The following is a 12,566-nucleotide window of genomic DNA, read 5'->3' as shown; positions in this document are numbered from 1 at the left end:
GAGATAAGAAGTAACGAAGGAAACAAGAATAAGCACTCAGCAAGGTCGTGATATTCGTTCAGTCAAGATGGCAGAGAAAATGTGTAAACAAACAACAAACGTAATTTTAAGACAGGGCCTGGGGTTACCAGTCCTGCCCTCGGTCCTTCATCAAGATCTCAATAGCTTGGTCTTGGGGTACTGGATTCTTGTTCAGGTCTTTAATGCAGTCCGTCAAGCCATCGGCTGCATTGTCGACATCTTCAGCCGACCATCCCGTACAGGCCATCACCATGCGTCTATAATTTTCCCCCAGGACAACGTTCTTCGTCTTGAGCTTCTCTACCTCAGCCAGTATCGAGGCAGTTTGCTCTTTGTAACATTTCAAGCGTGTCTTCAGCTGCTCAGGGGGCGGTAGCGAGAAGATGAATCTCCCCTGTCCAACAGAGATTGCTCTTAGGCGGGTGTTACTCGGGCCGTCTGGGAAGAGATCATCAATCTTGCGCTTATCAAACTTGACTCTATCTTTGCCTGCCAGAGTCTCACTGGCTTTGTCACCATTCTTCGCCTGGCGCAACTGCTCCATAAGAGCCTCTGATGACACTGTGAGATTTTTTATCTGCCTCTGGAGTTCTATCCGCTCTCGCGTCTTTTTCTTAATTTCATCAAGGCGATTTTGCTCTATCTGACGAGCCTTTGCGCTTTCTCTGATCTTAGAGTGCCACTCGTTAAACTCTTGTTGTTTCTCATTGAAACTGCTGGCCAATTCCTTATCAAAGGAACTTATCGAAGCTTCGATAGCTGTGCTTATCTGAGAAACAGTTGCTATTGTAGATATTAGCCAAAATAAATCTTCAATGCGAAAGAAATAGATAGGAAATGGAGAGGGGTAGCGCACATTCAAGAATCTCTTTCTTCGTTCTCGCTAGCTGGCTCATGTATACATCACCGCCACTGCCAATCTGGAGCCCTTGACTGTTCCCATTGACCATGTCAACGCCCACACCGTAATCTGCAGGGCGAAGGCCAGTGTTATTAGGGATATGAGGGTCCGCTCCAACTTCAAGAAGCTGGGGAACAAGGACCGTCCTGGCTCTTCCCGCCAAATTGAGTGCCGTATCTCCTTGATCATCCTGAATATTCACCATCTCGGACATAAACCTGCCTAGGCCTATGATTTCAAACTTGGGAGGCTCTGGGAGTGCATTCGCTCCATTGGTTGTCCCGCCATGCCGTACAATATACTCCAAGAGTGATTCAAGATAATGTTTAGCAGCTACATGGCCTCCTCCACCAGTCGCTGCCATCATGGAGATATGATGTAAAATTGTGCGCCCATGTAGATCAATAATTTCAATAGTTGAGCCAAGAAGGTTTAACAGCTTGGGAAAGCTGCGATAGTCAAGATTGTTTCTCGTCCCAACGGCTTTCTGCAATGCAGTTTCACCAGCAGCATTCAATCGGAATATGCTTACACCCTTGGATATAAGAGCGGTTACCAATGGCAGTCGTGCAAGCATCGCGGCCCAGTGTAAAGCGCTATTCAAGAATTCATCAAGTGGGGTTTCGAGGTCTTCAGCTGTGAGTGTGAGGAAGGCAGGGTGGTGTTCAAAATCTTTCATGCGCTTATCCAAAAACAACGTCATGATCAGTTTCATTTTCTGGAATCTCTCGGGTGTCGTCGCGGCTGGAAGTGCCGGGATGCCATGTCTGGGGTCATCAGGTATCCTATTGCTGGGCTCCTCTTGGTAGAATGAATCGTTGGGCTCAGTGGGTGTCGGTTCGGCCATGGAACTTGTGGGCTGTGTGTTGTTGGCAAAAGATCTCTGCTGTGCGGTAGAAGAGGACCGCATCCGTTTTCGGGGGGGCTCTAGGTTTTCATCATGAGTATACTCGGCAAAGCTGCGTTGACTATTCTGGAGGTTACTACCGAAACCACTGTCGGATACAACAGTTTGAATGCTCTGCTGGCTTGCTGATTGGTATGGGGCTTCCTGGCTACTCATCTGAGAAGACTTCCTCGTCATGCTAGGCTGTCGTCCATCCGGCCCTCTCATAGAAGAGTCAAATCTAGCTCTGCTGATGGCATTTACTGCAGTTGCTGCAGTTCGAGATATGCTCTGGAAGAATGTGCTGCCCTGCTGTGGGCCACCATGTGCATCCAGGCCTTGTGCGAAGCGTTTTCTCTGTACCGCCATGGCTTGCTCCTTGGTAGGTGTGTCCAGTTGTCCCTGTCCGGCTGCGCTGACTCCGTCTTGACCCATGTCATATTCCAGCAATGGCCGCAGCAAATCTTCAACCTGGTACCGTCTGCACAGTTCTAGACCACGCTCGTAACTGACCCATGTACCTTGATATTTCCCATATCCGCCCTGGACCTTCTCGTGGTCACCGGCAGCGACTTCTTTTTCCAGGGTTTTAGTTCTGCGTGCTTTAGCTACGCCGGCCACCTTAAGAATCTGAGTAGCATTCAACCAGGAGTCTGAGCGACGACGCATCATGGCCACTCCGTTCACTTCCATTTCGTACACCGAAACATTTGAATAAACAGCCTATACAAATATATCATTAGTTTACCGCCAGCTTTTTTTAATCTTTCTTCGGCTATGATGTGAATCAAGAGGACAGACGAACGGTGTAAATTTGTGGTTTGTATCCATCCTGATAAGGCATAGGTCGGTATCCATTCCCTTCATTATAGCCACCATAACTGCCTCGGGCCATCGAGTTGGTCATGCCGTTGGTTGAAAAGCTAGCCGATACGTTAGAGTGCTGGGACGCCCTGGGTGGAGGAGACCCAGCAGGCGTGGACGCATGGGATTGGGAAGCATGGAACGAATTGTGTCTAGACTGAGAAAACGAGGCACCGTTTGGCGGGCCGTTATGAGGGTTCCTCGAGAACGACATCGGGGGATCGAAACAGTCACCCCTTGGCTATTCCTGTGTCAAGTCAAAGGACCCGAAGCCTGATCCCTTGGAGGGCGGGATCAGCCGTTAAACGGCTCTGCGGCCTCGTAAGAAGTGTAATTGAGCTATAATCACAGCCAGCGGCCCATATAGAGTGAGATATAGCCAAACAGAGCAAAATGCGGCTATGCCAACAGCGCTGTGCTGACTATCAATTTAATTCAACGGGATTGCGGCTTTTTGCTGGCGTCGCGACCTGGCAAAGTTGTGAGTGGTTCGCGTAGTCACGTTACCCGCGACCTTTCACTCGCTTGGAACTGAAGAAGAAGGGGCCAGGCAAGAGCTGGTGAATAAGGACAAATTAAACAGGAGTCCTGTATATGTGCCATGCAGAGACACGGAAACCTGCCGGCAGAAGCGCGATGAGGCTCGTCGAGTTGTCCTTCTTTTCCTTCTTTTTCCCTTTTCGTTCGTTCGTCCTGCCCACTTTCGCGTCTAAGCGCGCGGTTGATGACTAAGCGCGCATATTCAAACCTCGTCGTTTCTTTTTTGTATGCAAAAGGGAGAAAACTGCAGGCAAAGACAGCAGCCAGACGAAGGGGAGACGGGCGAGACGTACAGAGCGCATACGAGGAGCTGGAGGCAGGAGGACGTCTAGGTATACCACCGACGCATCGATTGAATTGCACAGCCCAGCCTGTCCACCACCATGGCGAGCCCAATCCCATGGAAGAGCCATTACCGGTCTCTGCTTCGAGAAGCCAGCTACCTCCCTGATCCTGTTGCGAAGAGATACATGGCCGAGTATATCACGTCGAGATACCGCAAGTTCACCTCGCCAGCTCAGCAGAAGCTGATGAATGCCGATAAAATTGCCCGACTACATACTCGCGTTAAGAAAAACTTGAGGCTCCTACAACTCGCGAACCAGGGATACACAAAGTCGCTCGAGCGTGTTCTGCTCATTTCCTACGGTCGGATTGGACGAAGGAAAAGAATTTTACTACGACCGTTTTTAGAGTCTGGAGCCGGGTCAAAAACTGCCTTTTCGCAGCATTGGAAGCCGTCAGAACTGCTTCTTGCGCTGTTGCAGAGTCAGAGCGAGAACAGCAATATCGGTGCTCAAAAGGTTAAAAGGCCGGTCAGGACAACTGATCTGGAACCTCGCATACCGGAAGTCAATGCCCTTGCCCGTCCGCTGGCAGATATAAGGAAAATACACATTCGCCAAAAGTGGTACGCCCATATGCTTGATAAGACATTTCCTCCCCTTCCGCAACACGATTGGGAAACTCTACAACGTCTTGTAGATGGGAGTGAACCATGGGCGCCACCTATCAGGAGAAAAGGCCTCGGCCAAGCCACCCGTGCGGATTCTAGTAGTGATTTCGAGGAAAGCTACCTAAGTACCGAGTTCCTTATTAAAGGTGCTACCAAAGATCCCACATTTGCGCAATATGTCCGAGGCCGGCCGCACCAGATCACTAGGCGACTTATGCGTCATATTTGGGAGCGTGTCTGTGCCCTGACACCGCTTATCCGGTGGGATTCTAGCAAAAATAAATGGTGGTTTTCTTGGGGCGTACGGCAGGCTCCCGCTCCCATTTATCGTCAAGTAGATCCAGTGAAGGGGATGGCTTTGTTCGAAGGCGTTCATCAGAAGACTGGAAGAATAGTTATGCCTCGGAGGCAATCCAACAAACCTGGGGACGGAGATAAAACGTTGAGGGAGGATGGGAGCAAAGCACCTGAACCCTTTCCATCAACCACGTCAGAGTCTGGGGTGCTAGCATATGCTAGTAATTCTTAAGTTCCTTAATACTCCGTTTTTTATCATACATTCATAAGAAACAGGAAATCCCATAGACTTTCTCCTGTTCACTGAGATGAAAGCTATCTTCCCCCTACTTTCCTCTTCAACATACCGCAGAAGCTCTCAAAGATGACTGAATCAACGCCCTTTACCCATCTCACAGTGACATCAGCAGTTTCGAGGCCCGGGCGCCTCACCTGAATGATAAACCCAAACACTGCATTCTCGGTATCGAACAGAGCTTCTGCCTCGCCAGGCCCATCCTGAGCAGCTTCCTGCTGTTGTCTCTTCCTCCTTGCGTGTCGAGACCAAGCGTTTTCCATTGTGAACCCCAGTCCGCTTGACCTTTGGGTATCCCAATTCCAAGGAATCCGGAACGATTTGATTTCAGCATTTATCACTTCGATCAAAGAGTCCACGGATTTACATGGCAGGCTGAAATGGAACTCAGACGGGAAGGGTAGGTGTTTTTTGGGAACGTTGGATATGCTTCTCGCAACTCCCTGCACGTGTGATGACCTGTCAGTATAGCGGCTGCAGTATGTATGCCGACCGGTACCAGTCACCTACCATTGTCGGTCGTATATCCTTCCATGACCAGGCTATAGCCCAACGTTTGGTCTTATCCCCCTGGATAAATTCCGTGACCGCCCAATTTTTGTTATCGAGCCTCTGGAGCTCGTCGATAAGTGAGAGGAGACTGCTGCGTTTGCCTAGCATGGAGGTGTACCATCTGACAGCTTCTTGCAAACGTAGACTCTCCTGGATCATCTTTTTAACAAATGCAACTTCTCCTCCGGGCGTAATCATTTCCATCTCTGCTCCAGTACAAACCTATAAGCTTGTTTAGTTTTGGCATCAGGATACATGTTTGTAAAAAGTAGCGGCGTACAGAAAGTGGCTCATGCTCCTTCTCTTCCGCCAGTTGCAGCATCTCCTCGTGGGATTCATAGAACGGAGGATTACACATGGTGAAGTCTAGCCTAGAAGTTCAAGTTGGAAATGAGTATTAGCGAGGATTGGTAGTTTCCAGTTGCTTACATCTTTCGCTGGATTCTGTCAAGAGGGATTAAGGGCCCGTCTGGCGTGGAATCTACCACCTGGATACGCGATTGCAAGTGGTTTCGCCGCACATTTTCCCTAGCATGTTGTAAATTCTTTTCATCGATATCTAGATAGCATCAGCAGGGGCTTTCTGTATCGTCTGTCATCGAGCTTGCACACCTGTTGCCACGAATGTCCATCGCTTCCTGTGCACTGTTCCTAGCAATGGATATATGCAGCTTGATCCCGTTCCGCTACCGCTCGACATAACGTCGTCAGCCACGCCAGGGTATGCCATGAAGAGAGAGTATCATCGTACATGTCGAGACCAACAACATCTCTTTCAGCGTCCAGTTTTTCTCCGTAGTCATCGCCAGTGCAGGCTATCAAATCCTGCAGCCACAGTATGTAGTTGAGACTGCAATCATCTGTCAGGCTCTACTAAACGCCCACATAATCATGATAGCAGCCACGCAGCACAACCACATACCGATTAGGGACCTACAGGCCAACGTTAGCATCCCGCCAAGGTCGGGACTAGCATAGATGAGACTCACCGGCGGACAGAGCCTGTCGTCAGGAAGCTCGACATCCAAGCCAAAGTCACGACGAAGTAGGCTAACGGTCAACTGTCTATGAAAGCTCCGGTATCAACCACCGCACCGTCACTACAGGCAGACAGAAGAGAGAGAGAGAACCCCCTAGACAAGGTGCAAAACAAAAGAAGGCGTCATTTTAATCATTTACCTAACGGCATCTGGGTTGCTGAAATCCAGCTGTCCCTTTGCACTCAAGCTATTTTACGAGACGGACCGTCAGCCACCATGCGGCCACATCCAGATCGAGAAAATGAATAGGGCCGTACAACTCCTTGAAGGCCGGGTCTTGTAAGGCCAGGGCCGCGAAATCGACCTTATGCCGATAGATGTTCCCTGCAGAATCCATCGTTTGCGTGTTCTCAAATCTGGCGGATGCAGGGTGTGTTTGTGTCAAGCCTGCAGCGATGAAACGATCTTATGCACTTCACACCACAAGGCAACAAATAACTCCCAACACTATAGCTGTTTTCGCCAAATCTACGGTGAGCCCGCTGGTTTTACGATGCTTGCCCGTTTGCTTTCATGTACGTGTGAGAAGGCCACTAAACGGTATCTGGGATTGCCCTGCAGCGTGTTTATTCCCTAATTAACCATAGCTGCATAGGTATAGCATGAGATTTAATATAGATCTAACCAACTGCGAACACCATCTGCCTGTTGTTCCTCAGCTAAAACTACCTAGTCAAACGGGAGTTCGGCCAGATCCATGCATGTAATATCGGGATAATCACGACAGCAGCGGCTGCAGGTCTCTCAAAACATCTGCCGTCTTGACAACCTCTGCAAACTCTCTCAGCGTCGCAACCGACACGCCATGGACGGTATCAGCATCAAACCGCCCGCAGGGGAACGAGGCAGTAGCATCTTCAACAAGGATTACCCGGCCGTTTGCACTGCCGTCTGGGGCGTTTGTAACACCCAGGTTGGCAGCCATGCGAGTTGTGGTAGATACACAGTGTTCGGCCGTCAGGCCCAGGAGCAGCAGCTGTCTCACGCCCTTTGCCCTCAACGTCTTCTCCAGGTCGGTTCCGACAAGAGCCGAGTTGACATTCTTCCAGAAGACGAGCTCGTCAGGGATCGGCTCGGTGAACGGGTAGAAGACTGGACCGCCGTCTGGATGATTAGGATGCAGGACACTCTTGACATCGGTGGATGAGTGGCCAACGTGGATGACTTCGATATGGGACTTTCGATCGTGGACAGCCCGGAATGAATTTATGAGTGCAGTGACGTTTTCCTTGTACTCGGGATTTGATCTCTTGCCCCAGTAGGCTTCGTTATCGAAAGCAGTGTGGTTGTCGATAATGAGAAGGACGGTAGGCAAAGAAAGGTCAAGGGCTGCCATCTTGCTGGCTGTGATAACTATCGACACTACTGTTCTGGCTGTCTATCTCTTAGGTATGTATGCATTCTGTATGTTCTTCTATTCAACTTCTTATCTCAATCTACTTATGAGTCTTACGGCCATCTCGCTAATACTCTTATGCAGTGATTGAATTTGTCAGCACAGTGATTGAATTTGTCAGCACATTCGTATCTTCGGAATAGTTACAACTTACGCGGGTCGGGAATTGATGCCCTAACTATCTTCAGTAACTAGTTCATCAACTATCCGTCTGCAACGAATTACAGGTCGACGATGATGGCATTATTTGGCTTCTACTCTTTTACGATAATGTCCGAGTTAAGGCCATATCGGTCATGCCCCGGGTCCAGGAAATTGGATAGATCGAGATACTTGTTAGCTAGGCGAGCGGGAGAGAGCTTTGCTGCACCTCGCCTAAACTGAGATCTCGATGCTGGCTTTCGCCTAGTGCTCGGTGGCGTGGCATCTGTGCTGAGATAAACTCTGTGCTCAGGGCAGCATGTGGCCAGGGGTAAGGGAGGCTTCTCCTACTGCCCAATAAGATAACTACTTTGTGTAAGTGTTTATGCATGAGAATAAGGCTTTCTGAGCTCTGCTGGCTGGCAATCTTCAATCTTTCTCATACATTTTGCACGACGGAAGAACTGCATGTCTATGGAGTAACTATGTCGTACTCTACAAGCTCCCACGAAAATGCCGTTTGGGCTCACAATTTATATTCCGATAGTTAAATAGTCAGGCCAATAAATTCATATGAAAGGTGAAACGCTAATAATAACTATAGGTGGGGAGGAGATAATGGAATAGCACAGAAAAAGGAAGGATGCATACTCCGTGAAATTTGCAGGCTCATTATTGGGTATCAAATCAACTGACTGAGGGAATGGGGAAAAAGGAAAAAGAACGTGGTGGAAACAGAGAAATGAGGAAAGGACAGATCCTCAAGTGAGAAGAGAAGTATAACCGTGAGCGCGAATTCCCGGACTGAGGTAGAAGACGTTGAGAAATAAAGATGTAGAAAAATCGATAAAAACGGGACGAGGGCGTAATCTATAGGCCAATACGTTAGTTAGCACGGTCTGTTCAACATACGCAACCTGTATCTACATGGATGATATGAAGCGAGACATCTCGTGGCGAAGGATATGTATGCGTCCATGCAGGGCAAGATGATCAAAATGCCCTGAGAATTATGATCTGAAGACAAGGGGAAAAAGGTGCGGACGTACCAAATTGCCTGCATGATGCAAGCACCTTTGCTCCCCAAGATCCCTGCAGAAGGAAAAATGAAAAGACCAGAAAAAAAAATAAGGAAAAAAAAAAATTGGTGGCGTTCGTCAAAAAAGGAAACATGATAGCACCAGTGTGGGTGGTTCGAGATAACTTTGTTAGCCGGTTATTACTTTTTCACTTGGTATAGCAAGGATTGCACTTCATCAAGCCGCACATCTTGCAGCGCCAGATGCCGACGAAGGGGCCACCGTTGCATATCGAGCAGCGCCAGGTCAGGATGCTGCCGTTGCTAGTCTGGACGATCCCCCATTGGTGAGGACACCGCGGGTTAGCCATGGTTGGTGGTTGGGTGTGCGAGTGACGTAGACGGTGTCCCAAAGGGTGTGGGATGTTTGAACTCGGCAGAGGGTCTCCGAAAAGGAACAGACGCTGTGCTGCAGGCTACAGCTCGGCCCTGAGGGGTTGGAGACGTAGGGGTTGTCAGGGGGGTGCGCGGGTGCTGGGGGGTTGGTCACTAGGAGGCCTGGGAGCAAGGGCTAAGCACAGCCAAGGCGTAGGGGTGTTCCAGCACGACGGGTCGGTTAGTGGAAGAGAGGGAGGGAAAGTCAAGGAGATCCCAGCGAGGTTGAGAACAATGGATATGTTGGGTGTCTCTGAGAGTTGCTTTCGTGCTTGCTTTTCTTTGTCGAGAAGGAGATTTTGGTGATAGCAAAGAAAGAGAGAAAGAGGGAGTTTCCGAACTGGAAGGGGGGGGAGGGTCAGTATTTATATAGAGCTGGCACGGTCACGGTATGACTTGCGCACCTTTTCTTGCTTGCTCCTGGGTGTAATGAATTGCAAAAAAGTGAGAGACACAAGGTAGTGGTACACCAGGGATATCACTTGTGGTGTATAGGTGGTTGGTGGTCTGCGAGTCGAGTGAACTTGCACGAAGTAGTGTGATGGATGAGTGAAAATGGCCAACGATCCGGGCAGTTGAATCGGTATATATACACACCCCAAGGAGCACAGTTAGCAGTGACCTTGTCTTGTTCGTTTGCTTTTCCTTTCTTTTTTTTCTTGTCCCTTCTTCTCCCTCCTCGTCTCTTTTCTTTTCTGTTGCGTCGGGAAGAAGCAAAGCTGAGCTCTCCCCTGAGGCCCGTCCCGGAACCCCGTCTGCCCTTTTCTGACGGCCAGAGCTTAATGAAAAGCTATGATGAGAGGGCTGTCTGCCTGCCTGCCTGTCTGGTCTTTGTCTCGGGTTTTCTTTTTCTTCTTTACTTCCATTTTTGACCTCTTTTTTTTTTCTTTTTCTCTCTCTTTTTTTTCTTCCCTTGCATTGGAGGGGAGGCCGCAATTTTTTCGCCCTTCATCTTCCCTTCTGGCTTGGTCGTTTAATTGGCAAGATGGTTGAGAGGGCCCGGCTTTTGTTTCGTCCCCATGGTTGTTGCAGATAAGATTGGCGAGTCAGGGTGCTTGATACATTGGTGTTGTAAGGGGCGCATACATGCTTTCCCCGTATCTATATGCAGGGCGACAGGTCGAGAAGTTGAAGCTGGGGATGACCTCCACGCTTATGCTCAGAAATCCGTATTCAGACTCCGTGGTTACGGGCACAGGAGGGCCGGCCCTGGAGTTAACTTAGTTAACCTAGTTGACGCCCTGTCTATGTAAGTATATAGCCGTTCCGCGATTCTCTATATATCAGATTGCAGGCAGACAAACGGCGCATTGGCGTGAAGATCCCAGGAACCAAGCTACTGGTGCCTTTGCAAGCCACATCCTGGTTGGTTCTCGTTCGCTTTTTTTGCCCTTCCTCATTCCGTTTGTCGAGATAGTTATCGGGTTCTCAGCTCGTCATTCCTCCTCGTATACTCATTCAAACGGACACTTGTTGGCTGCCAGATAGAGTAAGGCAGGCAAGCCAACGCCCACCGCCAAGTGTGCTTGAATGCATCGGGATAGTCGAGAGAACCGTCGCAAGGGATATGTATGGATGCCAGCGCGGACCAGCCGGATCCATGATATCACCATCACCACGCCCACACCCGTCTATCGTCGTCAGCCTTTCTTCAGCGCCTGCTTCCTTTTTCCTGGTCTCATCTCCAGCAGCAGGCTTGCCCAATCCATGGACAGACGTCTAACCGGCCCAATCACCAAGCAAGAGATGCAAGGGAACATCCCCGCGGAGCCGCGAGCTGGTAGCCGTAACTGGACATCCATACCTCTGGTGAGCTATACATAGTATGCATAGGCAACTATAGATATGCACTCTGTAACTAGCCTCCCACATCCCTGGCGGAAATCCATCCCGCCATACCGGCGCCCGTCCTTCTGGCGTGTGGCTATCCATCCCATCCCCCCATCACCCCTAGCCCTGGCCCTGACGTACGTCAGTCATCGCGGCCAGTTGATTTCGAGTATTTGTCTCTTTTTTAAATTTCAAGCGTCGCTACCAAATAATTGGTCCTGCAACGGCTGAGAACAATTGAGATGGATGGATAGGAAGGCTGCTGGCGCAGGGACTCAGGCCCCTTCTGGAGATCTCCTTGTCTCCCCCAGCCTGCGCTACGATATGTACCTGTACAACATCGAGGTCCCTGTGCGAAGTTCGCTGCATTATCTGGTTGAAGGCAGCGAGCGAACAAGCAAATATGATGTATCACGAAGATCCGATCTTCATCGCCGTGCTCCCTAGGTAACTAGCTGTATCTGGCGCGTTTGCTGATGTTACTGCTTCAATCTCGATCCGTGGCGGTGGGCTGCCTGGCCTTCGTTGGATACCCGCGCCTAGTTCTTGTTAGAACAGAGGACATACTAAATACTAGGAAGAGAGGACGGCAAATACGAGGATGTCACTGTTCATATCGCCCTCGACGGGCTTTGAGATGCTGTCCTGTCTCGCAGCCAGCTTGCCGCTCTCGAGCCGCTGGCACAGTCTAGATTGTCGATCTCCAGGTGCCTAACTAGCTAATATTTATGCTGAACCACCTGACGACGAATACACGGCGCTGCAGGGAAAAAGAAGAAAAGACACAGGCTGGCCTTTGACGTCGCGTTCCCGTAGAAGCTAGCAAGCCAGTGGCTCCGTTGGCAGAAGCAACGTTAGTGGACAGTTGGCTATGTGTAGATGCTGTGGTGTAGATGCACGTTATGCATATTCTCTGCATTCCTAGGCTACCATTCCCCTTTTGAGCGTTGGGCGTCTATATAACACTTGAAATAGGCGGATAGTTATGTGAATAGCTATATATAACACCGAACAGCTAGTTAAAACCACTAGATAAACAAGGAAAAATACAGGGACACTCAAGGCGAGCTGCATTTGCGGCATCGCACCGGGTACATTCGATTCTGCATGCCAATTTTCGTTGTTTGCTATTCAAGGTCCATCCCATGCGAGTGTACGCAGTAGCCCCACGATCGTACGGCATACTCCGTGCAGCATTACTCTGCGACAGTAACCCTAGACGCCCAGTAGGAGTAATCGAAAGGATCGACAAAGCTGTCTCTCATATGCCCGTTGATTCAGCTGCTGTCCATTGGCAATAACAGGGGTCAAGTAGATGAAAAAAAGGAAACATTAGAACGAAATCCGGAGGTATATGGATGTAGTCCCTGGGTAGAAATCAAACGATAATTAATC

General features: G+C 49.5%; 5 protein-coding genes across 5 annotated transcripts; 2 read left to right on the top strand and 3 right to left on the bottom strand.

The window, feature by feature from the left end:
- Positions 1-124: 124 nt before the first annotated feature.
- Positions 125-2,886, bottom strand: MGYG_02541 (start control protein cdc10; the record flags this gene model as incomplete). The annotated part of the gene is made up of 3 exons (XM_003174964.1): positions 125-804; positions 878-2,531; positions 2,614-2,886. The coding sequence occupies 3 exons, from the start codon at positions 2,884-2,886 to the stop codon at positions 125-127; spliced, it is 2,607 nt and encodes an 868-aa protein (XP_003175012.1).
- Positions 2,887-3,595: 709 nt separating this feature from the next.
- Positions 3,596-4,696, top strand: MGYG_02540 (hypothetical protein; the record flags this gene model as incomplete). The annotated part of the gene is made up of 1 exon (XM_003174963.1): positions 3,596-4,696. The coding sequence occupies one exon, from the start codon at positions 3,596-3,598 to the stop codon at positions 4,694-4,696; it is 1,101 nt and encodes a 366-aa protein (XP_003175011.1).
- An 83-nt stretch (positions 4,697-4,779) lies between these two features.
- On the bottom strand, positions 4,780-6,688 carry MGYG_02539 (DUF890 domain-containing protein; the record flags this gene model as incomplete). The annotated part of the gene is made up of 9 exons (XM_003174962.1): positions 4,780-5,202; positions 5,270-5,533; positions 5,592-5,682; positions 5,741-5,870; positions 5,924-5,997; positions 6,063-6,171; positions 6,297-6,376; positions 6,491-6,538; positions 6,609-6,688. The coding sequence occupies 9 exons, from the start codon at positions 6,686-6,688 to the stop codon at positions 4,780-4,782; spliced, it is 1,299 nt and encodes a 432-aa protein (XP_003175010.1).
- Positions 6,689-7,069: 381 nt separating this feature from the next.
- Positions 7,070-7,687, bottom strand: MGYG_02538 (isochorismatase; the record flags this gene model as incomplete). Its single annotated transcript, XM_003174961.1, has 1 exon — positions 7,070-7,687. One exon carries the CDS (start codon positions 7,685-7,687, stop codon positions 7,070-7,072), a length of 618 nt encoding a protein of 205 aa, XP_003175009.1.
- Positions 7,688-10,360: 2,673 nt separating this feature from the next.
- MGYG_02537 (hypothetical protein) lies at positions 10,361-11,618 on the top strand (the record flags this gene model as incomplete). The annotated part of the gene is made up of 5 exons (XM_003174960.1): positions 10,361-10,412; positions 10,461-10,590; positions 10,886-11,164; positions 11,204-11,308; positions 11,426-11,618. 5 exons carry the CDS (start codon positions 10,361-10,363, stop codon positions 11,616-11,618), a joined length of 759 nt encoding a protein of 252 aa, XP_003175008.1.
- Positions 11,619-12,566: the final 948 nt, after the last annotated feature.

Source organism: Nannizzia gypsea, genomic scaffold, assembly GCF_000150975.2.
Source record: "Nannizzia gypsea CBS 118893 supercont1.2 genomic scaffold, whole genome shotgun sequence".
Classification (NCBI taxonomy): Eukaryota; Fungi; Ascomycota; class Eurotiomycetes; order Onygenales; family Arthrodermataceae; genus Nannizzia; species Nannizzia gypsea.
This window is presented reverse-complemented; position numbering and strand designations above follow the sequence as displayed.